The 26,747-nt window shown below is 39.8% G+C and overlaps 2 protein-coding genes across 2 annotated transcripts; both read left to right on the forward strand.

Annotated features, from left to right (window-relative positions):
• Positions 1–323: 323 nt before the first annotated feature.
• LOC133829749 (uncharacterized) lies at positions 324–1,157 on the forward strand. The gene is made up of 2 exons (XM_062259527.1): positions 324–455; positions 717–1,157. Exons 1-2 carry the CDS (start codon positions 324–326, stop codon positions 1,155–1,157), a joined length of 573 nt encoding a protein of 190 aa, XP_062115511.1.
• A 13,337-nt stretch (positions 1,158–14,494) lies between these two features.
• On the forward strand, positions 14,495–16,964 carry LOC133829753 (uncharacterized). The gene is made up of 5 exons (XM_062259542.1): positions 14,495–14,711; positions 14,800–15,065; positions 15,132–16,304; positions 16,404–16,732; positions 16,913–16,964. The coding sequence occupies exons 1-5, from the start codon at positions 14,495–14,497 to the stop codon at positions 16,962–16,964; spliced, it is 2,037 nt and encodes a 678-aa protein (XP_062115526.1).
• Positions 16,965–26,747: the final 9,783 nt, after the last annotated feature.

A 26,747-nucleotide genomic window follows, 5' to 3' on the forward strand; every position in this document is an offset into this window, starting at 1 on the left:
TTGACCGAGAGCTTTTGTCTACTGAGTTGAACCTTTCTGAGGGTGTGTTCCCTCTGAAATATCTTGGAGTCCCTATCAGACCTACAAAATGGAAGCATGAAGATTGTGATGTCATCATTCAAAAAATAAAAATGAGATTACACACCTGGGCTAGTAGACATCTATCATTTGTAGGCAGAATGCAACTTATTCATTTTGTTTTGTTTGGTCTGAGGAATTATTGGATAAGCATTTTTTTTCTACCTCAAAGTGTTATCAAGGAAATTGAGAGGCTATGTCATGGCTTTCTTTGGGGTCTCAATGGTAATAGGTGTAAGATTCATATGGCTTCTTGGGATAAAGTTTGCTTGCCTAAGGCTTTTGGGGGGCTCGGTTTCAGAAATGGCCAGCGTTGGAATCATGCTATATTAGCTAAGTATATTTGGGCTGTCTCCGAAAAGCATGATGTTTTGTGGGTAAAATGGATCAACTCAGTTTATCTGAAAGGCTCTGATTTCTAGTCCTATAGATTACCCCAGGATACCAGCTGGTATTGGAGGAAGTTATGCAATATCAGAGGTAAATTCAGTAGGGAGGATAGCATTGCTGCTGGTTTAAATGGGAAGTTTAACTCTACCAATCTATATATTCAGTCCTTGAATCATGTTCAGGTAGGATACTACAAAGCTGTATGGTGTAGATTATCCTTACCTAAGCATAGATTTCTGTTATGGCAGGTCATAAATGCTCAGTTACTGACTTTTGATAATCTGTTGAGGTTCAAAGTGCCTCTTGATTCTGTCATGTGCCCAGTTTGTGGTGTTAGGGAAGAGAGCCACTCTCACTTATTTTTTGCCTGTTCTTTATCAGTTAAGGTTCTGGAGATCCTAGCTGAGTGGGTGAATATCAGGTTATGGCCTTATGAATTTGATAGATGGAGAGATTGGCTTTCTAGCAGGAACAATGGGTTACTATCTCACATTTATAACATGTTGTTTGCTGCTGTTGTGTACTGCATTTGGAGGAACCGAAATTGCTGTATTTTTTATCTCTATTCTCGGACTGCATCCAGTATAGCTGCTGAAGTTAGGCTTTTAATGCAGAACAGGCTTATTAGTATTAGTAAGAAGAAGTTATCTGTTCAGGGAACTTGTTTAATTGCTCAATTTACTATGTAATTTGCTAGTATTTTGCTCTGTTTTCCCTGGTTTGGTTCGGCTGTAGCTGATGTGTTCTTGTTTGTTGAGGCTTGCTTTTGTTAGCTGGTTTTGAGCTGTTTGTATTGTAATCTTGGTTGTTTGATTAATGAAGTTCCTACTTTCTTCTTGATCAAAAAAAAGATTTAAAGTTAAGTTGTTAGTCTATTTTTAAATTTGAATTTGAATCTTTGTAGAAAATTTCTAATTATTTAAATCTCAACTAACAAAAATATCTTATTAAAAAATAATTTTAAATAATAAAACATATATGATATTTTTGGTTTTGATTATAATTAATTTTCACAAAATTTATTTTTCTTTATTTTTAAAAAAAATAAATCAGATGAACAGTACCACGGTAGTATTCATCACGTGCGGTTGGCTGGTGCGCGCGGGCGATGCGTGGGCGTGAACGTGGGCAAGCGCGCGCGCATGGCAGCCAGAGGAAAATATTTAAAAAAAAAAAAATTGAGCAATTTTTTCAAACCAAAACCATTTTCTAATTAATTTTTAACATGTTTTACACAAAATAAAGCATATATAAAAATTAATAGCATAGAAAACACAACAAAATAACCTAAAAATTGCTATTAACATAAAAACATGAAAACCATCCAATTATTCAAACACATCAAATAATCTAATTTTTTGACATGTTCATGCGTGAAAATAAAGATTACCAAAGGCTCTGAGGCCAGTTGTTGGGAAAAGTTATAGAGGATCTTTATTTATTTTCATGTAGATCTAACATTAAACAAATTAATATGAGATAACCTAGAACATATTTCTAAAATTAAATTCAAAGAGAAACAACTATAAGAATACTTACAGTATACGCAGCGGAATAAATGAGTCATTCTTTCAGTTTCTCTAACCCATGTATCCTTTCTGTGGCAGAGTATTATCAAGAAACTGAACCGATCTTCTATTTTCTTCATAGTCTTCCAAAGTATCCTTAGAATCACCTAGACTAGAGTGGGAAATTCTCACAAAGAGGAAATTCTTCCAAAGAGAAAATAACAAAGAGGCTTAGAAAATGACTTGTGTTTAGAGAGAATCTCAAACCTATCAGAAACTCTGACTTCTGAACTTATGAACTTATGTTTTGAATTCTCTCAAAGCACTCCTTTTATAGACTCAATTAAGCCATTTAATTTAATTAAAAAATCAATAAAATAATAGCCAATTTGAAGCCCTAGGTCGAAATTATCATGGGCTTTAGGCTCGTGAAATTTCCCATTTGATTATAAGCCCATTGGACTTAAAATCAAGGCCTGTATTATTTTTTATTGATTTAATTAATTAAATAATTATTTAATTCCTTTATCAAATTAATTATTTATAATTTGAACCTTGATTTAAATTTATTTATTAATTTAGATACAAATTTTATCTTAATTAATAAATCTGCCATAATTTATCTTTTCTTCTCAAAATTAATAACTCCCTGAAACTATCTAAAATTGACCTGGTCAACTTTGATAATTAAATCAATTAATTGAGACTATCTATATGATTTTATCCAAGGTACAATGGGGACCATGGGCCTATGAAATCAAGCTCCAATAAGTTATCATAAATTTAACAAATAAATTTACTAACTTATTAATTCCTTGTGACTCAACTATAGACTAGGAATTGCACTCTTGAATTCACAGAACGCTCTATAAAAAATATATATATGCTATTAATTATCCATTGTTATAACCATAATTGTCACTCAATCCTCTATTGACGATCTACAATGAGATGGGATTAAAATACAGTCTTACCCCTCATTGTATTTTATCCTTAAAACAATTAGTTCCTTTCTAAATGATATTTCAGTAAACTAATTTGATTACTAAAATGAGATCTCTATCATTTAACACCTTGAACCAAACTAAAAGGAAAATATTGTTTCACTTCTTCATCAGAAGCTATAGATGTTCATATCTATGATTAACACTCCCACTCAATTATACTACCGAGTTCCCAAGATGTAAGTATGGGCTAGTCCGTAGGGTAAGATGGTAACGAACAAGTCAAAGAAGTCAAATAATACAATAAGTTAGAATACTTACCACTCAGAATTGAGATTGAATTGACCTATGGTCAACTATATGATATGACAAGAATAGATAATAACGGTATGTTTAGTTATCTTATCAACTGTCAATATCGGTCTAGTCCGATGTAACAAATACATCCAATCTTATCTACTTTGCTAATGTTCTGGAAAGAACATAACACTACAATGTGTAAGTAGATCATATCGTAGATTTGCAAGTCAGTGTAAATCTTGTGCACTGACTAATCTTAGGACTAACTTATTTTGAACATATAATCATATTTATATTCTACTGTGATTACGTCACTATAAATACGATTAGCTATATGCTCGGAATTTAATAAAATTTTATATTATACAAATAATCATGAAAATAAAACATGTGAGCAAAGTGATTGACCATGTCAAAAAATGATTACTTTTCTTTTATTGAAAATAAAATGAGATTACAAAGAATTTGAGTTTTAATTAGGGCATAAAACCCCAACAGTAACGTCCTCCTAATCCAGGACCATTACATTGTGTACTTTAAATAGTGCCAGATTTGCTAATCAAGTCACTTGGTTATAAACGTGTAGGTAAGTTTAGTGACAAGGGTTGGGGTTAAAAATTTTGGTCAAAGGGAAATGTTAATGTTTCATTAAAAATATTTGGGTTCTTACATGGGATCCCAAAATAACAAAAACATATGTTTAAAAGGTCCACTACTGTTCAAAAGTTACAACCAGCTGACCTAAGCGGCAAAATAAGGGATAGAACCCTAGTTCCTCCAAGAATAACCCCGCCCGTTGTTGTCGAGCAGCCGCATATGTACACACTGCCACCGAAGCTGTCAAAATAATGGCTTGTCCAACTTCCCTTTCCCCTTACCTACATCGCATAACACACGTAAGTCGAGGCACAACAAGAAATCTTAAACATATACATTAATAGTAAATACAGATTCCAGATGCATACAATTACAAATAAATGACTACCATGTAATAACGGGGGGCCCGCTGCCCTAAATAAATGGCTAATAATTCATATTGGGGCCCAGCGCCCTAGAATATGGGAGTAATGAGTCACCTCGGGGGCCCGTGCCCTATCCTCTGTATAACTAGCCTTAGAGCTAGCCCAGCATACCTGGCGCTTCAATTTTTTATGACCATTGCATCAGACAAGCGTATAATGCGCTCCTGATTAGGACAAACCATACCGACCAATGCTCAGCGCGCTATTGTCACCCTTGACTTATCAGTCAAGGCTTTCAAATCAGATAAAGTAAACAAGCACACATCTTTTAACAGTTATCCCAAAACAGAGCATTCAAACATGCTTAATCAATTAATCACAACATAATCATAATCATGTTTATTCTCAGGTGCCCGAACCCTATTCATAATCACATTAACATAATCTGATAAATAGATAACTAGTTACTGATAAGCATACTTCAGATAATACAAGTACGGATGCATATTAATCATACATCTCAGTCAATTAAATACAAACACAGTAATGACCATGTTCCTTAACGAGGCCGAACCCTAACCACGCAGGTAGTCACATTTAACAAGTATTGGTGCAATTTTCTTACCTTAAAACACAACGAATAATAAGAATGATCCTTGAGCACGATCCTGGTTTGAGCCCCTAGCGGTATTCTAGTCACAACCATAATATAAAATCCCATCAATAACGAGCGAATAAAGGCTTCTGGACCGAGTCCTAGCCTTCGGGACGTCAATCTCTACTAAACAAGGTAGTAGGATCGATCCCAAGCCTTAGGTTTGAGTTCTCACCAAAATCCTATCCATACATATCCAAATCCCAAAAAAAAAGTTCCCAATCAACTCAACACCTCAATACCAACAAAACCCAAGCTTAAACTTGGCCAAAACCTCATAAAATCTCCAAATTCATATTGATTTTTCAAAACTCTAAAACTTAACTAAAACCGGAGAAAACACAGAGAATTAAGGCTATAAATAAATACCTATGCTGCCCAAAATGATGCTAAGCCTTTCCCCAAGCAATCCCGAGACTAAGCTAGCTTTGATTCCCCTTAGATCACAAGAAATTCCCAAGGAAATTGAGAGAGAGAGAGAGAGAGAGAGAGTAACGAGATGGAGAGAAAGTTAAGAGGGAGTTTGCTGAGTGTTTGTACGTTTCTGTGTTTGTGAGGTTACTTAGAGTTCAAGTAACTCTAAGTAAATCCCGAGGCTCGGGGTACCAAAAACGTCCCCGAGGGTAAAATGGTCAAAATCCCCAAAATTTCCTCATAATCTCTCTAAAACCTAATATATCTTCAAATATTTATTCCCATTACCCGATATCCTTAATGTACTAAATACCCAAAATACCCCCTTGACTCACTGAGAGTCAAGTATTTGGTCCCGTTGTGACTTTCTCACTAACTTGCTGCCTAGGATTCGCCTCGTGCTGAGTAACCCAAATATATCAACATAATAATGTGGTCCCACACATATATCACATATATGCACATATATTCATAATACATTCGTAGCGGGCCAAATTACGAAAATTTCCCTTCTAATAAGAAACGAGCCCACATGCATATTTAATACACCTAAACATGCATATATAGTCATATTATAATGTAACTCACATAATCATATAATGATACACATACATAACACATAAACACATATTTCATAATTGAATCACATAATATTCCATAATTTGCCATCTTGGCCCCCTAATAAAGGCCCAAAGCCTTATTAGGTATTTTGGGACGTTACAAAAGTTACGTAGACTCAAAGTGCAGGAATGTAGATTTAAAAGTGGGAGACTACGTCTTCCTTAGAGTCTTACCATGGAAAGGGGTGAGGAGATTTGGGAAGAAGGGCAAGCTAAACCTTAGATTTGTATGAACTTTTGAGATCTTGGAGAAGATTGGTCAGGTGGCCTAGAGATTAGCCTTACCTCCGTCACCGTTGGATGTACATAACGTGTTTCATATTTTAACACTTCGTAAGTATGTGTCAGACGTGACTTATGTTTTGAGTTACGAGGATCTGGAGCTACATGCAGATCTCTCCGTTGAGGAACAACCTGTCCAGATGCTAGACATTTTAACACTTCGTAAGTATGTGTCAGACCTGACTTATGTTTTGAGTTATGAGGATCTAGAGCTACATGCAGATCTCTCCTATGAGGAACAACTAGTCCAGATGCTAGACAGGAAGGACAAGGTCCTGAGAAACAAAACCATACTTTTTATTATGGTATTATGGAGGAACAGAAAGGTCGAGGAGGCGATCTGGGAGTTAGAGTCCAACATGCGGGATCACTATCCCGAGCTGTTCAGGTAAAAATTCGAGGACGAAATTCTTGTTAGAGAGGGATAGTTGTAATATCCCAAATTCACTAATAAGGCTTAGTGCCTTGATTAGGGGGCCAGGAGGGCAATAATTTATTTAATTGCAATATTATGTGACGATATGCATGATTATACGAATTATCTGAGTTATATTATAATATGATTGTATTTGCATGTTTAGGTTTATTAAGCATGCATGTGGACCCGTTTCTGTTTAGAATGGCATTTTAGTAATTTTACCATGTTGAGGGAATACCGGTATATATATGTGGATATATTTTGGTTATTCAACATGAGACGATCCTAGTGAGCAAAGTACCAGTTTATTCATAACGGGGTTAAATACTCAGCTTAGGGTGAGCCTAGGGGTATTTTGGTAATTTAGTAAATTACCTAGATTTATCTGGTAATGGGAATTGTTTAGTGGATATTTGAGGATATTGGAAATAATGGGAATTATGAGGCGTTAATTATGATTCATGGGACATGTGACAAAAGAATAGGTTGCCCTTGAGGGCATAAGAGAGTAAGCTAAGGGCAAGGGGTATTATAATCATTTCAAGCCTAAGGAACAGATATACTAAGTTAATCCAGAAGCTAGGGAAAATAAGGAAGCAATCAGTTCTCTCTCGTTCTCTCTCTCTCTCTCATAGCTTGGGTTGTTTTTGAATTTTTGAAGGAAGAAAAGCTCAAAGATTGGAAGATTGAAGCTAGGTTTGGGCTACAGGGCAGCTTAGGATTACAGCATAATAGTTTGAGGTAACAAGTCTTTTTGTTTTGCTGTGAATTGCTTATGTTCTTGAGGTGTTCTTGAGCTTTGAAGCTCAAGTATGGGTTTTGAGTTTTAGTGGGAGTTTGGGGGAGTTTTTGGTGTCTATATGTTACTTAGGTTGAATTATATTAGTTTTGGGACTCATTTCTGGCTGGGATTGGCAATTGGAGTGGATTTTTATGGTTTGAGTTCGGAGAAAAAGCAGGTGGAAAACCCAAAATTTCTAGGTTCACAGGGTAGCTCCCTTGCCCTTGTGCAGGGGAAGGCTAGGGGCTTTCTATTAGGGCACCCCTGCTCTATGTAAGGGAAGTGCTAGGGGGCCCTCTGATTTGGTTGGGCACCCCTACCCTATTCTTGGGCATCCCAACCCTATACCAATCTCAGCAAAACCCAATTTTAGGACTTGGGAAGGGCTTGGGGGCTCGGGGGATGGTTCCACCACCCCGTTGGGCAGGATTGGAAGTCTCGAGAGCATGAGAGTGGTCCCAAAGTTTTTTTTGGGATTGAATCTTAAAGAGATTACTACTTACGGTTGTGACTAGGTTACCACTAGGGCTCACGGAAGGATCGTGCTCGAGGGTCGTTCATATTTAACGTGTGCATGGAACAAAGGTAAGAAAAATGTACCTGATACGTGATGTATGTGATTAGGGCTTGGCCCGATTGTTTAATATAGATTTGTTTAGGGCTTGGGCTCTTGTAAATGCGCATGATTATGATTATGCTTGTGATTGTTTGATTAAGCATGTTGAATGCTCTGTATCTGGATAATTGTTGTATAATGAATGTCTGTTTGCATTATCTGATTGAGAAAGGATTGACTTATAAGTCAAGTACGACAATAGTGCTGAGCGCTGGTCGTTATGGTTAGGCCTAATCAGGAGCGCTTTATACGCTTGTTCGACCCAATGGTCATGGAAAATTAAAGTGCCAAGTACGCAGGGCCAGCTCCAAGGCTGGTTATACAGAGGATATGGCGACGAGCCTCAGGGTGACTTATTAGTCTCTTATCCTAGGGCACTAGGCCCCAGTATGACTTATTTTTCAATTATTTAGGGCATATGCCCCCAATATGATGTTGTAGTCATTTATATGAATAGAATGCATGCATGAGTAGGGTTATTATTGCTAGCCATGCTTATTATGATTCGGTAATATGTTATTACCTACTTATGAGCATGTTTAAGTTTTCTTGCTGAGGCTTGGCACATGGGTGCTATGTGGTGCAGGTAAGGGGAAAGGGAAGCTAGACCAGCCATGAGTTGGAGAGCTTAGGTGGCGACGTGTACAAATGCGGCTGCTTGACCACCACGGCTGGGGTTTCACAGAGGAACTAGGGTCAAACCCTATTCTGCCGCTTAGGTCGGCTGTTTGTAACTTTTGAATTGTAATTACCCTTTTGGAACTGTAAACAACTTTGTAAATGTTTATTATGGGATCCCATGTAAGAACTAGACGTTTTAATTAAACGACTATTCCTTTCATCCAAAAAATTTAACCCTAAGCTGTTAATCTCATTTAGTTACACGATTATGGAAAAATGACTCGTTTAGCAAGTCTTGCTCTATTTAAGTACACTGTGTAACAATCTTGGCTATCCAGGGCGTTACACTTACAAAGGATAGGCCTTTGAGGGAACTCACCTTAGGTGAATTAACTGTCTGTGAATCTTGTCTAGAAGGCAAACTGACCAAGCGTCCATTCTCTGTAAAGGGTGATAGGGCCAAAGAACCACTTGGACTTGTTCATTCATATGTTTTTGGACCTTTGAATGTACAAGCCAGGGGTGGTTTTGAGTATTTCATCACTTTCATTGACAATTACTCTAGATACTCATGTCTTTTCCTTATGCATAGGAAATCAGAATGATTTTCAAAGTTTAAGGAATTCCAAGCTATGGATAAGAAACAATTAGGTAAAATGTTAAAGATCTTGTGATTTGATAGAGGTAGAAAATATTTGGATATGCAGTTCCAAGAACATTTAACTGAACTTGGAATTTTATCACAACTTATTGCCTCGGGAACTCCGTAAAAAAATGGTGTAGCAGAACGCCGGAATAGGACTTTATTGGAAATGGATAGATGCATGCTTAGTTACTCAACTCTGAAACCTTCATTCTGGGGACATGCAATTGAAACTATGAATGACATTCTAAATGTCGTACCGTCCAAATCTATCCCAAAAACACCTTTTGAAATCTGGAATGATCGTGAACCTAGTTTATAGAATCTGGGGGTGTCCCGCCCACGTCCTAAGGAAAAAGGAAGGAAACTAGAACTGCAAAGCGAATTTCGCATGTTTGTTGGCTATCCTAAAGGCACTCGGGGTGGACTTTTCTATAGTCATTCAGAAAAGAAAGTGTTTACTTCTACGAATGCTAATTTTCCTGAAAATGATTATGTCCACCATTTCAAACCACGCAACAAAGTAGTTTTAGAGGAGGTGGTTGAAGAATTGACTCCAACCAATGTTCCATCATCATCAACGAATGTTGATGATGAAATTCCAACTCTTCATGCCCAACCGAGGTAGGTTGATTTAAATGAAGAAGGTACCATTGTTCCTGAGCAAATAGTCACGGAGCCTCGTCATAGTGGGAAGGTTTGTAGGAACCCAGTTCTCTATGGTTTGGATGGTGAAACCAATATGGTTGTTCGTGAAACTGGTGACGATGATCCGTTGTCTTTCAAACAGGCAATGGCTATCCCTAAAAATGAACTATGGCTTGAAGCCATGAAACAGGAAATGGAGTCCATGTACTAAAATTTTGTCTGGGATCTCATGGAAGCACCTAGTGACTATAGGGGCATTTGGGGCAAGTGGATCTACAAGAAGAAACGAGGTGTTGATGGAAAGATCGAAACTTCTAAAGCTCGATTAGTGGCAAAGGGTTATACCCAAAGAGAAGGTGTGGACTATGAGGAATCTTTTAGTCCGGTAGCCATGCTCAAGTCCATTCGCATCCTCCTATCCATAGCATATGCTCTTGACTATGAGATCTGGCAAATGGACATCAAGACAACTTTTCTTAATGGGAAGCTTGATGAAGTCATTTATATGGATCAGCCAAAAGGATTTAAAGTAACTAGAAAAGAAGGTAAAATTTGTAAGTTGAATAGGTCAATTTATGGACTTAAGCAAGCATCTCGTTACTAGAACCTTAGGTTTGATGAGATAATCAAAACCTATGGCTTTGAACAAAATATTGATGAGCCTTGTGTTTACCAACTGAAGGCAAATGAAATAGTGGTATTCCTGGTTCTTTATGTAGATGATATCTTACTCATTGGAAACAATGTTAAGAAATTATCATATGTGAAAAATTGGCTGAGCACTCAATTCTAGATGAAGGATTTGGGTGAAGCGAGTTATGTTCTAGGCATCTAAATCATTTGGGATAGAAAGAACAAACTCTTAGCTCTGTCTCAAGTAGCTTACAATTATAAAGAGCTTGAACATTTCTCAATGAAAAATTCCAAGAAAGGATGTCTACCATCCCACCAAGGAATTCTTCTTTTAAAGAAGAAGTCTCCCCAGACTTCTGCAGAGGAAGATGCAATGAGAAAAAATTCCTTACGCATCTGCAGTTGAACATCTAATGTATGCTTTGTTGTGTACTAGACCAGATATCTACTATGCAGTGGGAGTAATGAGCAGGTATCAGTCAGACCCAGCACTGGAACATTGGATAACAAGTAAGCATATCCTGAATTATTTAAGGCGGACTAGGAATTGTATGTTAGTCTACAAGGGTGGTGTTCTAAACCCTACAGACTACACCAATTCAGACTTTCAGATTGATGTCGATGACAGGAAGTCTACTTTTGGAATGGTGTTTACTCTTGGGGGTGGAGAAATAATATGAGCGTAAAGCAGTCTGCGTTCTCTTGTTTCCACAATGGAGGCTAAGTACATAGTTGCGTCTGAATCAGTTAAGGAAATAGTCTGGCTAAAGAAGTTTATTCAGATCTTGGTGCTATTCCAGTTATGGATAAACCGCTTGTGTTGTTTTGTGATATAACAGGAGCCAATTTGAAAGAACCTCGAATTCATAAGAGGAGCAGGCATATAGAAATGAAGTATCACATAATTCGAGAATATGCGGCCAGGGGAGATGTGAAGGTTATGAAGATTGGATCTGAAGACAATCTTGTAGATTCGTTTACAAAGACACTACTAGAAGCTACATTTGATAAGCATATCAAGGAAATGAGATTAGTAGAATTAAGGCATTAGTTTCAACTAGTGCAAGTGGGAGTTTGTTGGGGTTTTATGCCCTAATTAAAACCCAATTTCATTGTAATATCATTTTAGTATCAATAAAATAATAGAAATCACTTTTGACCTGGTCAATCACATTACTTACATGTTTTATTTTCATGATTATTTGTTTAATATAAACTTCTATTAAATCATGAGCATATAGCTAATCGTATTTATAGTGACGTAATCACAGTGGATTATAAATATGATTATATGTTAAAAAATAAGTGCCAATCTATGATATGATCCACTTACACATTTTAGTATTATGTTTTTTCGAGAACATTAGCAAAGTAGATAAGATTGGATGTATTTGTTATATCGAACTGGACCGATATTGACAGTAGATAAGATAAGATGACATACCGTTATTATCTATTCTAGTCATATCATATAGTTGACCATAGGTAAATTCAATCTCAATTCCGAGAGGTTAGTATTCTAACTGAATGTACTATTTGAGTTATTTGACTTGTTCGTTACCATCCCACCCTAAGGACTAGCCCATACTTACATCTTGGGAACTCGGTAGTATAATTTAGTGGCAGTTTTAATCATAGATATGAACATTTATAGCTTCTGATGAAGAAGTAAAACGATGGTTTCCTGTTAGTTTTGTTCGAGGTGCTAAATGATAGAGATCTTATTTTAGTAATTAATATTAGTTTACTGAAATATCATTTACAAGGAACTAAGTGTTTTAAGGATAAAATACAATGAGGGGTAAAATGGTATTTTATTCTCATCTCATTGTAGACCGTCTATAGATGATTGAGTGATAATTATGGTTGTAACAATGGATAACTAATAACGTATCTATATTTCTTATAGAGCATTCTTTGAATTCAAGAGTGTGATTTCGAGTCTTTAGTAGAGTCTCGAAGAATTAATAAGTTAGTGAATTTATGATATCCTATTGGAGCTTGATTTCGTAGGTCCATGGTCCCCTCAGTACCTTGGATAAGATCATTTATATAGTCTCATTTAATTGATTTTTAAAAATTAAAGATAATAAAATATGAAAATGATTTTTTATAACAAACCCAAAAATATCAGATTTATTTTATCATTTAAAAATATTTTTTAAAATAAGTTATTTTTGTTGTTTGTTATTTAAAAATTGGATATTTTCTACAAAGTTTCAAATTCAAATTTAAAAATAGGTTAACTAATTAATTTTAAATCTTTTAATATATTAAAATATTAGAATTAAGTTATCAAATTTGAAAGATATTTTTTTAAATACTTGTTATTTTTTTATATCTTTTATTTGAAAATATTAATATCTGATTATTTTATAGATTTTAATATTTAAATTATTTAAAATTTGAAAATTTGTTGACTAGATATTTTTATGGACATTTGAATTTGTTTAACTATTTAAGATATTTTAGGTTTGTTATAACTATCAATATATTTTTTAATAAATAGTTAAGATATTTCCTGATAGTTGTACCAACACAAGATAGTTTTTGAAAAACAGTTAATGATATTTGTTTTTAAATTGATTAAATTTTAAAAATATCACATTTTTCAAACCAATTAAAAAAATACTAATTTTTTAATTGTTAATAAGTGAGATTTAAATTAACTTTAGGTTAGTTGTTGATAAATCCTATTTATATTAATTAATATTTTTTTAAATAACTTGAAATAAGTTGATTGTTGATAAATGAAATTTAAATTAACTTTTGTTAATTTTTGATAAATTTAATTTAAATTGACTTATTTATTTATTTTTTGCAAAAAATTATTTAATTCAAATTTTGGATAAATTCTAGAAAATTAATTGTGGTATTTTTGCAAATGAAATAAATTGTAGTATTTTTGCATAGATTCGTGGACTTGCTCATATAGTAACTTGATTAAGACCATCCAATTATAACATGCATGTTTACACTATATGTGGTATTTTTTGCAATTGTGCTTCGATGCATATAGTGACACATATGTTTGCATAATATATGGTAGTTTGCTAAATAAAACATTCATAAAATGATAGGTTTTATTTGAGCCCATTAAAAAATGTAAAGTTTAAAGGGAAATTTTTATATATACTGCACATAACAAAAAAAAATTTAGAATTTACGGTAATCCCAACTTCTTACAAATTTATGGTAAAATGTAAGCCCACAAGCCCAAAACCCAATACCACATACACGGAAGACCCCAACCCACAAACATAACCCTTTACAACTCAACCCATCTTTTTGTAACATGTTGTCTTCAACATATTTTCAGAGATCTTCAAAGAATAAAAAACATCCGAAAACCATATATTTGAGCTTACAAATCTGAGAAGTCTGGGTAAAATCAGAAATTTTCTTCTGCAATCTACTGCGAAATTTTTGAATCGATGGGTCTACAAAAACAACTACACGACATTTATTATGTGGTAAGTTTCCTTGTTCTTCTATTTTGTTCTTGGAACATGTTGCATTTAGAATAGATAATTAGTCGGAGTTTATAACTTTCAAAAATCACTAAGCCAATCTAGCAAAAACATATATTTTAACACATATCTCCACGGAATCATAGACAAATTTTACCATGGAAACAACTGAAAAACATGAAAACCTTTTATAAAAAAAAATGTTACAATATTATGAAGATGTTTCTTAGAATGTCTCCAATTTATTGAAAACATTTATTAATCTTTAAGTTATTTGCTCTTGCTTGTGCAGAATTTGGTAGTTTATAACCCATTAAGTGAGGAGTTTATATGTTAAATTCTCATTTTACTGGTGGATGTGTTAATGAATAGCTTGTGCAGAATTTGGTAGTTTATAACCCATAAGGTATTTGTCTTTGCTAAATCTTTGATGCTCCTATTTGGTTTTATAATGAAAATATAAAGAATTTTACATATTAATCTAATTTTTTATTTTTATTCATTTGCAGACATGAATCCAATAACATCTTTGGTATATTATGATGGTCATTGGAATGAAAATAATGTGTATGATGATTTCAAAATGCTTGGAGTGTTAATACCATTAGATTGCTCATTTACAACACTAATGAATATCTTGTCTACAGAGTTGTCTACCATTCTGTCAATAGAAAATGCAACAATTGAGTACCAGGTTGCAGAAACATTTCCTCCATTGAAGATCAATAGTGATAGCTCTATACAATTCTACTTGGAGTGCAAAAAAAAAAAATAACAGAACACTCACAAAATACCCTTTGATAGTTTCTGTAACAGAGAACAACCAAACTATCACCTGTGGAGCACTTCAAAAGATGAGTTCTACTGTTGCTTCAAGTAGTAATAATATAGTGAATGATATTTCAGACACATCAACATTCTCTATAAATGAACCTCAAGAACTACCAAATTTCATTCAATTGGCAGATCAAATTACAGATTTAATTTTGGAGAAGGAACAACATGAATCAATTCCTGAACACATCGGAACAGAAACTACAGTTATAACTCATGCAATTTCTGATGAAATAAGAGAAAAACAGGTATACAAAAACAAAGAGGTTCTTACAACAACAATTGGTCTCTATGCCATAAAAAACAATTTCTAGTTCAAGGTCCACAAATCTTGCAAAAAAGAATATCAGTTGAAGTGCCTTGATTCAGAATGTACGTGGTCATTTCGTGCTGCAAGATATGGAAAGACAGATATGTTCCAATTTAGGAAGCTCAATCGTTCCCACACATGTTCCTTGGACATTATTCTTGGAGATCACCGCCAAGCTTCAAGTAGTATGGTTGGGAATGTTGTGAAGAGCAAGTTCACAGATCCAAAAACAAATTATAGTCCTAAAGATATAGCTAAAGACATGTTGGACAGATATGTAGTTTCCATGAGTTACCAAAAAGCATGGCGATCTAAGGAAAAAACAGTTAATTTTGTACATGGTTCAAGTCAAGATTCCAACCGAGACATTCCACGATATCAGCACATTTTGAAGCACAAAAATCCAGGTACTGTAATAGATTTGGAAATTGATAGTCCAAACAGATTTAAATATCTTTTTATGGCTATGGGACAATCAATTCTAAGTTGGAAACATTGCATTCCAGTAATTGTTGTTGATGGAACATTCCTAAAAGCTGCATTTGGCAGTACACTTCTCACAGCTTCAACACAAGATGCAAATAGACACATCTTCCCATTGGCTTTTGCTATAACAGATTCTGAAAACAATGATTCATGGGAGTGGTTCTTCAGAATAATAAAAGAATGTTATGGAGAAAGAGAAGAGTTGTGTATAGTTTCAGATAGACATGAAAGCATAGAGAATGCTATAAAAAATGTCTTTCCAAATGTAACTCATGGAGTGTGCTCCTACCATCTTTTCTGCAACATAAAGACCAAGTTTAGAACAGATGCAGAAGCAACCAATATCGCATTTCATGCTGCTGCAAAAGCTTATAACTTGGAAGATTTTGAAAAATACATGAAGGACTTGGACAGTTTACATGAAGGAATCCGCCCTTTTCTAGCCAATGAGGTTAAATATGAAAAGTGGGCAAGAATCTACTCCAAAAGTCGTAGATATGCAGCTATGACTTCAAACATAGCTGAATCCATTAATGCAGCACTAAAAAAAATGAGAGAGCTTCCAGTAACAACATTACTTGAGTGCCTTAGAAACCTGATTAAAAAATGGAGCTACAACAACAAAAAAGAAGCAGAAGCAACCTTTACAGACTTGCCAAAGAAACAAGAGGAATACTTAAGAAAGAACTTTGTCAAGTCATTAAGAATGACTATAAGTACAATTATTTTTATTTATAAATACCACTGTATTAATATACTTCCTTGTTCATTATTTATTATTTCATTGCAGGTAGAACCAGCTAGAACACTCAATTACAGTGTACATAGTGGTTTAACATCAAGCATTGTAGACATTGCAAAGAAATCATGCACTTGTAACAAGTTTGATTTGGATGAATTACCTTGTGAACATGCCATGGCAGTCATTAGAAAGATGAACCTTCAGTATAAAAAACATTGCTCATATTATTTCACAAAACAAGCCATGTTGAGCACCTATAATGCATCAATATATCCATTGGGAGATCCAAAAACATGGAGAGTTCCACCTAATGTTGAGGAAATAGAAGTACTACCTCAAAAGGGGAACAGAAAAAGTGGAAGGCCAAGGAAAAAAAGGTTTGTTTCAACAAGAGAAGGGTCTTATCAGCTTAAATATGGAAGGTGTGGAGAGCATGGGCACAACTGAAAAACCTGCACAAACCAGCCTCTATTGAGAACCAAAAAAACAAAAAAATACTTAAAGCTTATAGATTGAAAATACTTATTATTTGAATTTTGAAACTTTGTATGTTTCAGTACAGTGATTGGAACATTACTTATCACTATTACTTGTGATAAAGCTTTATGAAATTTTATTGAATATTATAAAAACTTAGTAAAAAATTTGCATCAATATATCAGAATTAATGTTCAGAGCGTTATCTGTAAATTTTCGTTACATATTTTTTACAGATATATCTGTGTACGCCGTAAACATCCACGGGTTATTAGCGAGCTGGAAAAGGGCATAATTCTATCCGCCACATGGAAGTCACCAACCCAGAGCTGCTGTTACGAGTCTCCACCTCTTTAGCCTGAGCTAGTCAAAGGGTTAGTAAGAATACTAAGCTCGAGGTGCGGCATAGAACTGACACCCCCGACCATTTATGAAGTCAACCACGCAATGTAAACGTGCGCATATTAGACATCATGTGTCTACTCCATTCCTGAATTCTTGGACACGCAGCATAAACGTGCGTATTCAGGCACCCCACGACTGGTTTGGGCCATGCGGCCCATTATCCCCCTTACCTATTGATTAGACAACACTTCATTGTCAGGTTTTAGGAATTAATCATAAGGGTCACAGAGGTGACATGAAGGGTAAGAAGGTCACGGGATGACCCCCTTTACCAACACTCAGGTATCCTCTCCCAATAAATATGGAGACCCTGGGCGTTGCAAGAGGTTGGCGCCTTGTTTGTAAAGAAACACCCTGTAAGGAATACTAGAGATATATCCATAATATTGGCTGGTGGACTAGAGGGATTTTAACCTTCGAACTACCTAAAAGAAAAGGAGTTATAACCTTCCTCCTATACTATTTTTGCCAGTTTGGAATATAAATATTTACATATTACGGTTCATTATCTAGCACTAATCCACCCCGTTTATTCGTATAATTATCTGTTGCCGAAGAACCGCGTCAACAGTTTGGTTCTTTCATTGAGAGAATTTAGATTGGTGTTATTGCAAAAACCCAACCATGGTGGTTACTTGCTCGAGGCATGGTAATGATGCGGATCAACGTGATGGGCAGGAGGCCCACCATGCTGCCATATCCGATGAGCAAAACCCCGAGGTTCAGCAACGACCGGGAAAGCAGCCAATGGGCCAGGGAGACACCGAAAGTTCGCCTCCCCGGCCGCCAAATCCGAACCCAGATTTCTATACGGTGATAGAAATGGAAAATGCACAGTTGAGAAGTCAGCTGTCGAAAGCAAACAAGAAAATTGAAGAGGTCTTGGCCCGATTACCCTCTCTTACAACCACGTTAATATCGAAAAGAGGCATAGTGGGACTCATAACTCCCGCCGGGGTAACCAGTCCAGGCCCAGTCGTTCGGTCAGAGCCTCGACTCCAAATTCTACTCCCATGTCACACTACCAGGAAACTGTGTTTGAGGAACTTCCTAGGGCCGATCAGCAATTCAGCCGATCGGTCCGGACCTCAACTCCTAGCTCGATTCTACCCTCGAGTGCACCCATGAGGGCCTGAGGCAGCTCGCGAAGGAGATCCGAGGAGGGCACGCGACGACAACCCGCCCCAGCCAGCCGTCCTGCACCGCAGTCAGACCGCCGAGCGCAGGACGCGGGGAATGGTAGAGCGGAGCGGCCGCGACCTAGCTTAATCCACCCTGACGGGACTAGGATCGCATCACCAGTTAGGCATCCCCTGTCACCAATAAGATACCCATCTCCTCCCCGTCCAGTCCGAGACATTTCGTCTCATGGGAGCAGCAGGAGAAATCCTCCTTCCGTCGGACCTTCCCATCGCAGCCGAGCGCTCGGGGAAATCCCGGATCCTCACCCTCAGCGGCGGGCACTGAGTTTTTCAAACAGGAGTTACTAGACCAGGAGTCATCGAAGTGACATGTCCGGCGAAGACCTGCGCCATCGTTTGAGTTCGGCTCAAAGGCCTCAGGCCACCCCGAGGACCGACCTTCGAGATCGCCTCAACTCTCAGAGAGGAGATCCAGCTAGAAATGGTAGTCATGCTCACCAAGGGGAGGGTCTGTCGGAAGTACGTGACAGCGGGAATGTCCCACATAACCTAGCTCAAGCTAGGAGGGACAATAACCCGCCTAACGCTTACAATGGAACTGGAGCTGTTGAACAGCCCCAGAACAACCAAGGAAGTAAGGACCAAACCCTAGAGCGTCTAGATCAAATGGAAGAGCTGATGAAGACGCTCTTATCGGAAAAAGAAAAAGATGAGTATGACTCAGAGGACGAACTCGAGCTCTTCGCCCCGAGCATAGCATCCACGACGTATCCACATGGTTTCCGTATGCCCCACATGTCCAAATTCGATGGAGACGGGGACCTGTCAGATCATTTGGGTATGTTCAACACCCTGATGATGGCCCACAACATCGGTACCGAGCTAAGGTGTTTAATATTTCCTTCCACCTTGACTAGGCCGGCCAGGCAATGGTTCAAGCAGAATAAAAAGCAGTCCATCAGCTTGTGGAAAACCTTTTCTGCTGACTTCAAGAGGGCATTTCGAGCTTCTCAGGCTGCCCGAGTCAAAGCCGACACCATGGAAAACGTAAAGCAACAGTTCGAGGAACCTTTGAAAGCTTACTTGAGCAGATTCGCAAACGTCGCGGCTCGAGCCAGAGACGCAGATGATAGTTTCAAGCTTATGGCCTTCAGGACTGGGATCTTTGTTGGAGGCGGACTCTGGGAAGAGATACAGAGAAAATGTGTCAGCACCGTGAACGAATTCTTAAATAAGGCCCAGGGATGGATAAACTTGGAGGAGGCGCGAGCATTGGCCACGGGAACCAGCCAAGCCACTGATCAGCCCGCTGGAGTGGCAACGGATGTCGTGAAAGCAACCCAAACCGTTACACTGAATAACCAATTGGGTGGAGGCAAGAGAAAAGGGAGCGGCGAGGGCGGCCAGCATGACCCACAGAAGAACAAACCTGTGGAAAAATATAAACCAGTCTACGCCACTTACACCGAGCTCACGAAGACTAGGGAGAACATTTTCCTAGCAAACTCTACTCGCCTTCCCTGGATGAAGCTGGATCCTTTGAAGCACCAGAAGGCTAAGCGGGACCCCTCCAAGTTTTGTCGATTCCACAACGACATTGGCCACAACACTGACGATTGTAGGCATTTGAAGGATGAGATTGAGACTCTCATCAGAGCCGGCCCCTTGGCTCAGTATGCGCGGAATAGAGTTCCCGCTGGTCAGCCGGCTCCAGAAGCTCCGATAAGTCAGCCCGGGCCCCAGATAAATCAGGACACCCCTCCTCCTGTGATAGGAGGAGAGATCTCCATAATCTCCGGAGGCCCCCATCTGGCCGGCACGAGCAGAGGTGCCTAAAAGAGATACGTCAATGAATTGAAGGCTCATAACGGAGTGGAGTTTGTCCCAGAGCAGCATCTACCCAAACAACAATGACTGGAGAGGCAACCAATCATATTCACCAAGGAAGATGCCAGTCATGTCCAGTTCACCCATAACGACCCTCTGGTCATAGCCACCTAGCTCGCCAACCGGAGAGTTAGGAGGATACTGGTCGATAATAGGAGCTCGGTGAACCAGCTGTTCCGGTCTACGCTGGAAAAGATGGTTTTATATGTCACCGAGTTGAAAGACACCTCCATGATGCTATATGGATTTTTTGGAGAAGGGTCGGCAGAAATAGGAACAATCGAGCTGCTGATTACCTTGGGAGAGGGACCCCTGACTGTCTCAAAACTCCTCGAGTTTGTGGTCATCAATTGTCCCACTGCGTACAATGCTATTTTGGGCCGACCAACATTGATAGCATTTGAAGCCATAGCCTCCATCCGCCACCTCGCGCTAAAATTCCCCTCTTCCTCGGGGATATGCATGGTCTGAGGTGATTAGCTCGTTGCCAGGGAATGCTATAGCATTTCCATGAAGGGAAAATTAAGACCCGGGCAGCAGGCGATGACCATCCAGGGCGGGAGTGAGGAATCTCAGGAAATTGTACCTAGTCCTAAGATAGAAATACCTCAGAATGCCAGAGGGGAGGGTATCATCTTAAATAATGATATTGATCCCAGAGTAGGCGAGGATAGATCCAAGCTCCAGGCCATCAAAGAGCTCGAGGAGGTAAATATCGACCCACAAGACCCCTCGAAGGTGGTGAAGCTCGAGAAAAACCTATGTAGAAAAAGGAAGGCAGAGCTGATTAGGTTTCTTCATTCGCCTGGTCTCATGGAGACATGATAGGGATCAGCCTGAGAGTCATCATGCACACCCTCCACTTGGATAAAAACGTGCCTACAAAGTCCCAGAAACAAAGGTGCCTAGGAACGACCCGAGCTAAGGCCCTAGAGAATGAAGTAGCCCGGCTCTTAAAGTGCGGCTTTATCCGCGAAGCAAAGTTCCCGATCTAGGTCTCCAATCCTGTGTTGGTCTTGAAGCCCAATGGGAAATGGCGGACCTGCATAGAATTTTCCGATCTGAATAAAGCCTACCCCAAAGATTGCTTCCCTTTGCCAAAGATCGACCAATTGGTAGATGCCACGGCAGGGCACGAGCTCATGTCTTTTATGGATGCATACTCGGGCTATAACCAGATCGTCATGAATCCCGCAGACCAGGAACACACTAGCTTCATGACCCCAACTAACGTTTATTGTTATAAGGTCATGCCTTTCGAGCTGAAAAACGCAGGAGCTACGTACCAGAAGTTGGTAAATAGGATGTTTACCAATCAGATTGGGAAAAATATGGAAGTGTATGTTGACGACATGTTGGTCAAGTCAAAAACTGCCAATAACCATGTCTCCGATTTGGAGGAATGCTTTAAGATTTTGAGGGAATACAACATGAGGCTAAACCCCCAAAAGTGTACTTTCAAGGTTGCGTCAGGAAAATTCCTGGGTTTCATCGTCAATACCAGGGGAATAGAAGCGAACCCCGATAAGATCAAGTCACTACTCGAGATGCCCTCACCCTGGTCGCGAAAAGACGTTCAAAGTCTGGCAGGAAGGGTGGCGGCCCTTAATCGGTTTATTTCTAAATCTACCGACAAGTGTTTGCAATTCTACAACCTGTTCCGGGGAAATAAAAAATTCGAGCGGACCGAGGAATGCGAACGTGCCTTCCTCGACCTGAAAGCACATTTAGCCAAGTCGCCTGTATTATCCAAACCAATGGAAGGAGAACCTTTTTTTCTTTACCTAGCTGTCACGGAAGATGCGGCTAGCGTTGTACTAGTCCAAGAAGAAGACTGGTCTCAAAATCAAGTCTATTACATCAGCTTCTCGGAGCTGAATCCTGGTATCCGTTGATGGAAAAGATGGCCTTCTGCCTTATTACGGCCTCCTGAAAGCTCAGACCGTATTTCCAGTCCCACTCAATACACGTCATAACCGATCAGCCTTTAAGGCAGGTTTTGCAAAAACCTGATGCATTGGGACATCTGTTGAAGTGGGCTATCGAGCTAAGCCAATTTAAGATACTATACATACTGCGAACTGCAATAAAAAGCCAGGCCCTGGCTGATTTTTTAGTAGAATGCACAGGGTTCCGAGAAGACCCGGTGGAAGAATCAGCTCAAGCCTCATGGAAAGTCTTTGTAGATGGCTCGTCTAACGAGACCGGCTCCGGGGCTGGAATCATATTGATATCCCCAGAGGGACATCGATTCCACTCAGCGTTACGATTCAGATTCAAAGCGTCCAACAACGAGACCGAATACGAAGCTTTATTGGCAGGGCTAAGGGTGGCCCAGGAGTTAAGGGCCAGCTCCGTCCAGTGTTACAGCGATTCCCAGCTCGTGGTAAACCAAGTGTTAGGAGAATACCAAGCACGGGGAACCAAGATGGCTGCTTACCTGGCCAAGGTAAAGAAAGAGCTATCCGCATTTGAGCGCGGCTCAATCGAGCAGATACCTCGGGAGTAGAATGCCAACGCGGACGCCCTGGCAAAGCTCGCTTCCTCTAGGGAGGCGGAGACTTTAGGTCTGGTGCCGGTAGAGTTCTTGGAAAGACCAAGCATAGAGGAAATTGGGGCGGAGGTCGAGATGATCGACGCCAGACCGACTTGGATGACTCTCATCCACTAGTATCTCACAGCAGGGAAGTTACCCGAGGGGCGAAATGACGCAAGGAGGGTACTATACCAAGCTCCGAGGTATACAGTGATAGATGGGATATTATACCGGCAAGGCCTCTCTTTACCTCTCCTACGGTGTGTTCTGCCAAGCGAGGCGAAGACCATTTTGCAGGAGGTGCACAAGGGCTTTTGCGGAGATCACGCTGGGGCGCAAAACCTGGCCATGTAGATATTAAGGAAAGAGTATTATTGGCCCACTCTATCAAAGGACTCGATCTCCTACATCCAAAAATGTAACAAGTGCCAGTGATTCGCCACAATTGCCCGGGCTCCTCTGGTCGAGCTGAAGATGATCTCGTCCCCATGGCCGTTCGCGATCTGGGGGATTGACCTGGTTGGTGCCCTCCTTACTGGATAAGGAGGAGTTCGCTACGTGGTGGTTGCTATCGAATATTTCACGAAGTTGGCAGAAGCAGAGCCCTTGGTGGCAATCACTTCAAAGAGGGTCCTCGACTTTGTGGTCAAGGATATTGTTTGCCAATTCGGGCTGCCAAAGAAGATCGTATCAGATAATGGAACGCAATTCGATAGCGATCTTAGCACCGAATTCTTCGAGAGGCACAACATAGTTAAAAGCTTCTCCTTCATGGCCTATCCCCAAGCCAATGGGCAGGTTGAGGCTATCAACAAGGTGCTAAAAGCAAGCCTTAAGAATAGACTGGATGAATCCAAGGGAGTTTGGCCCGAACAGCTCCCCCAGGTACTGTGGGCATACCGGACCTCGCACCGAACTTCGACGGGTCACACTCCTTTCTCCCTGGCTTTCGGGAGTGAGGCCGTCCTTCCTGTCGAAGTAAAGGTTGCCTCGCATAGAGTCTAGACATTTGACCAAGACTGGAACGACGAATTGCTCTGTTCGTCCCTCAACCTAATTGACGAAAAATGAGAAGCTTCACAGCTGCAACTCGTGCATTATCAACAAAAGATCACTTGTTACTTCAACTCAAAGGTCAAGAAACGCGTCTTTAGCGTAGGCAACCTGGTTCTCAGAAGAGTCTTCTTAGCCGGTAAGGACCCCAAGGACGGAGTGTTGGGACCAAACTAGGAAGAGCCCTATCAAATAACAGAGGTCGTGAAAGAAGGAACCTTCAAGCTAGCTCGGCTGAATGGAGAAGCAGTCCCACGGACTTGGAACTCTATACACCTGAAGAAATATTATCACTAATATCTTTGTAAGGGTTAATTAGAAAAGCCACCTTTGTTTATTAAATAATGAGAGAGTCTTTTCGCGGTGTCATATATGTTTGTGGATGTAATGTCAAGTAACCACGAAAGGTCCTTTCCTGATTACTTGGGGGGCATATATCTTGGATACAACCAGGTCCTAAAACTTAGAAGTTGATTCAAATTGATTGATCGATGTTTTTCTTAAAAAGAACGAGATATCAATAAAGGATTAACATGAACTAAGTTTTTAAAATTAATATCATGGATACAACCAGGTCCTAAAACATAGAAGTTGATTCAAATTGATTGATCGATGTTTTTCTTAAAAAGCACGAGATATCAATAAAGGGTTAACGCGAACTAAGTTTTTAAAATTAATATCCTGGATACAACCAGGTCCTAAAACTTAGAAGTTGATTCAAATTGATTGATCGATGTTTTTCTTAAAAAGCGCGAGATATCAATAAAGGATTAACGCGAACTAAGTTTTTAACATTAATGTCCTGGATACAACCAGGTCCTAAAACTTAGAAGTTGGTTCAAATTGATTAATCGATGTTTTTCTTAAAAAGCGTGAGATATCAATAAAGGATTAACGTGAACTATGTTTTTAAAATTAATGTCCTGGATACAACCAGGTCCTAAAACTTAGAATTTGGTTCAAATTGATTAATCGATGTTTTTTTTTCCTAAAAAGCATGAGATGTCAATCATAACACCAACAGAAACTAAGTTTCACCAAATGCGTTAAAGAGGAGCAACACTAAAGTTAAACCACAAAAAAATATATATAAATAGATTAAAGTAAATCTGAGGAAACCAATTGTCTCGAGGATAAAAAACCTCGTGATATAAAGTTACAAATAAAAAATAAGAGAAAAAGGAGCAAAAGTCCTAAGCCTCACCAGGCCGCTCCGACGAAGTCACCCCTTCGGCGTCCTGCTCGGCTGCAGCAGAAGTCTCCCCAGTCTCAGAGGGCGCCTCCTGTTGAAGTCGAGCCTTCAACTTCTCGAGGAAGGACTCCCACACTTCCGGCCCCAGGAAGGAAAATTCACCATCCTGGTTGAAGGCCCAGCAATGATACAGCATGGCCTCCATGGAGGAGCTGGAAGATGCCATCTCCGCCACAAGGGCGGCCTTGGCCTCTTCAAGTTTGACCTTGGCGGCATCCAAGGCGACCTTGGTAGCCTCGGCCTCCAGCAGCTTGGCCCGGGTTACCTCCAGGTCGGCCTGCACAACAACCAAGGCGACCTGCGTGACCTTCTCGTTTTCCCTGGCAGCTGCTAGGGTAGCCTTGGCATCCTGCTCTTGTTGTTGGGCAGACGCGAGAGTGGCCTGAGTAGTCTGGTGCTCTCCCCTGATCTCATCAAACCTGGCCCTGGACCGAGATATGCTTCGGTGTAGAGCGAAAGCCGCCTACAAGGTAAAAAGAGAATAAGGCAAGGGCTTTACAAAAGGCAAAGAGAACCATTGATAAAGTAAACTTACCGTGAGGGTCATCCCCAGTGAAGACTCCATAACATTCTCAGGGCTCCTCGTCTCAATCTCCCTCAAGTCCCTCGAGGTGGCGTTGTAGCAGTGATCCACCATATAGGTCAAGGTTTTGTAAACCGTCCCTCGAAAGGCCTCGGGGATTTTCTCCAAGGCCTGAGCGTTGACCGGGACGCGCACGGTCGGAGTCGGAGCTGGCAAGGTCCCAGTTGGTACCTCCAGTTCCCGGGTAGAGAGAGGAGGTCGCGGGGGAGGTGGAGCCATCTTCTCTGTGGCGGGAGGGGGTGGAGGTACCTTCTCTGTGGCGGAAGGACCCTAGCCCTTCCCCTTGGCAGGAGACTTGGAGGAGGTCCCAAGAGGGGGAGTTTTCTTGGTCAGCCGGAGCTTCTTTACCAAGGGTCCAGACGACCCGGAGGAAGGATTCCCCCCCTGGAACATAGATCGCAGAACGTTGTCCCCGGGCTGTGACATCTCCTCTCTTGAAACAAAGACAACAAAGCATCAATATGCATGTAAAAATATTTGATCACAAAAAATCTAAAGAATGTATTGAAAAAGGTCTTACCCTCCGAGCTAGAGGAGCAATCTATTGCCATGACCTCCGGTCGCGGAGCTCCTATGGGGGAGTCTGACATTTTAACTTCACGAATGAGAGGGGGCTCTGGGTCCGGATCCGCCTTCGGACTAGACTCCTCTACACAGTGCCTAAGCCCCGGAGCTACTATACCCTCCAGAAGGAAGGGCCACAACCTAAGGTTGGTCCCGTACTCCTCAAAAAAGGCCGACCTAAAGGTCAGGCTATTGTCTACTACTACAGTGCCCCTAGGGTGGCCCATGTCATAGTGCAACATTAGTTAGTCAACGCACTGGAGCAGAGTTACGTTACGAGCTGGGTCATTTTGATGACGGTGAACGAGTTGGCTGGGGTTAAACCTAGCAAGTCGTAGGTCTGCGGCAACCCTATCTAAATCCTTAAACAAGTATGGGTTACCTTGGCCGGAGGGGCCGGCTGTTGCCCCGGACTGGGTCTACTCCGCGTTGACCTCCTGGGCGATCTCAAGAGCCCACTTTCGACGCACGACCGGCACCTCGTCTTCCTCGT

This window comes from Humulus lupulus, chromosome 1 (assembly GCF_963169125.1).
Source record: "Humulus lupulus chromosome 1, drHumLupu1.1, whole genome shotgun sequence".
NCBI classification, from domain to species: Eukaryota; Viridiplantae; Streptophyta; class Magnoliopsida; order Rosales; family Cannabaceae; genus Humulus; species Humulus lupulus.

Excerpts from the sequence above, each read along its gene's own strand:
- LOC133829749 (XM_062259527.1), top strand. The coding sequence starts at position 324 with ATGGCTTCTTGGGATAAAGTTTGCTTGCCTAAGGCTTTTGGGGGGCTC. Across the intron at positions 456-716 it reads AAAAGCATGATGTTTTGTGG|GTCATAAATGCTCAGTTACT; the intron begins GTAAAATGGATC and ends CTGTTATGGCAG.
- LOC133829753 (XM_062259542.1), top strand. The coding sequence starts at position 14,495 with ATGAATCCAATAACATCTTTGGTATATTATGATGGTCATTGGAATGAA. Across the intron at positions 15,066-15,131 it reads ATGAAATAAGAGAAAAACAG|TTCAAGGTCCACAAATCTTG; the intron begins GTATACAAAAAC and ends AACAATTTCTAG. Across the intron at positions 16,733-16,912 it reads GGAAGGCCAAGGAAAAAAAG|TACAGTGATTGGAACATTAC; the intron begins GTTTGTTTCAAC and ends TGTATGTTTCAG.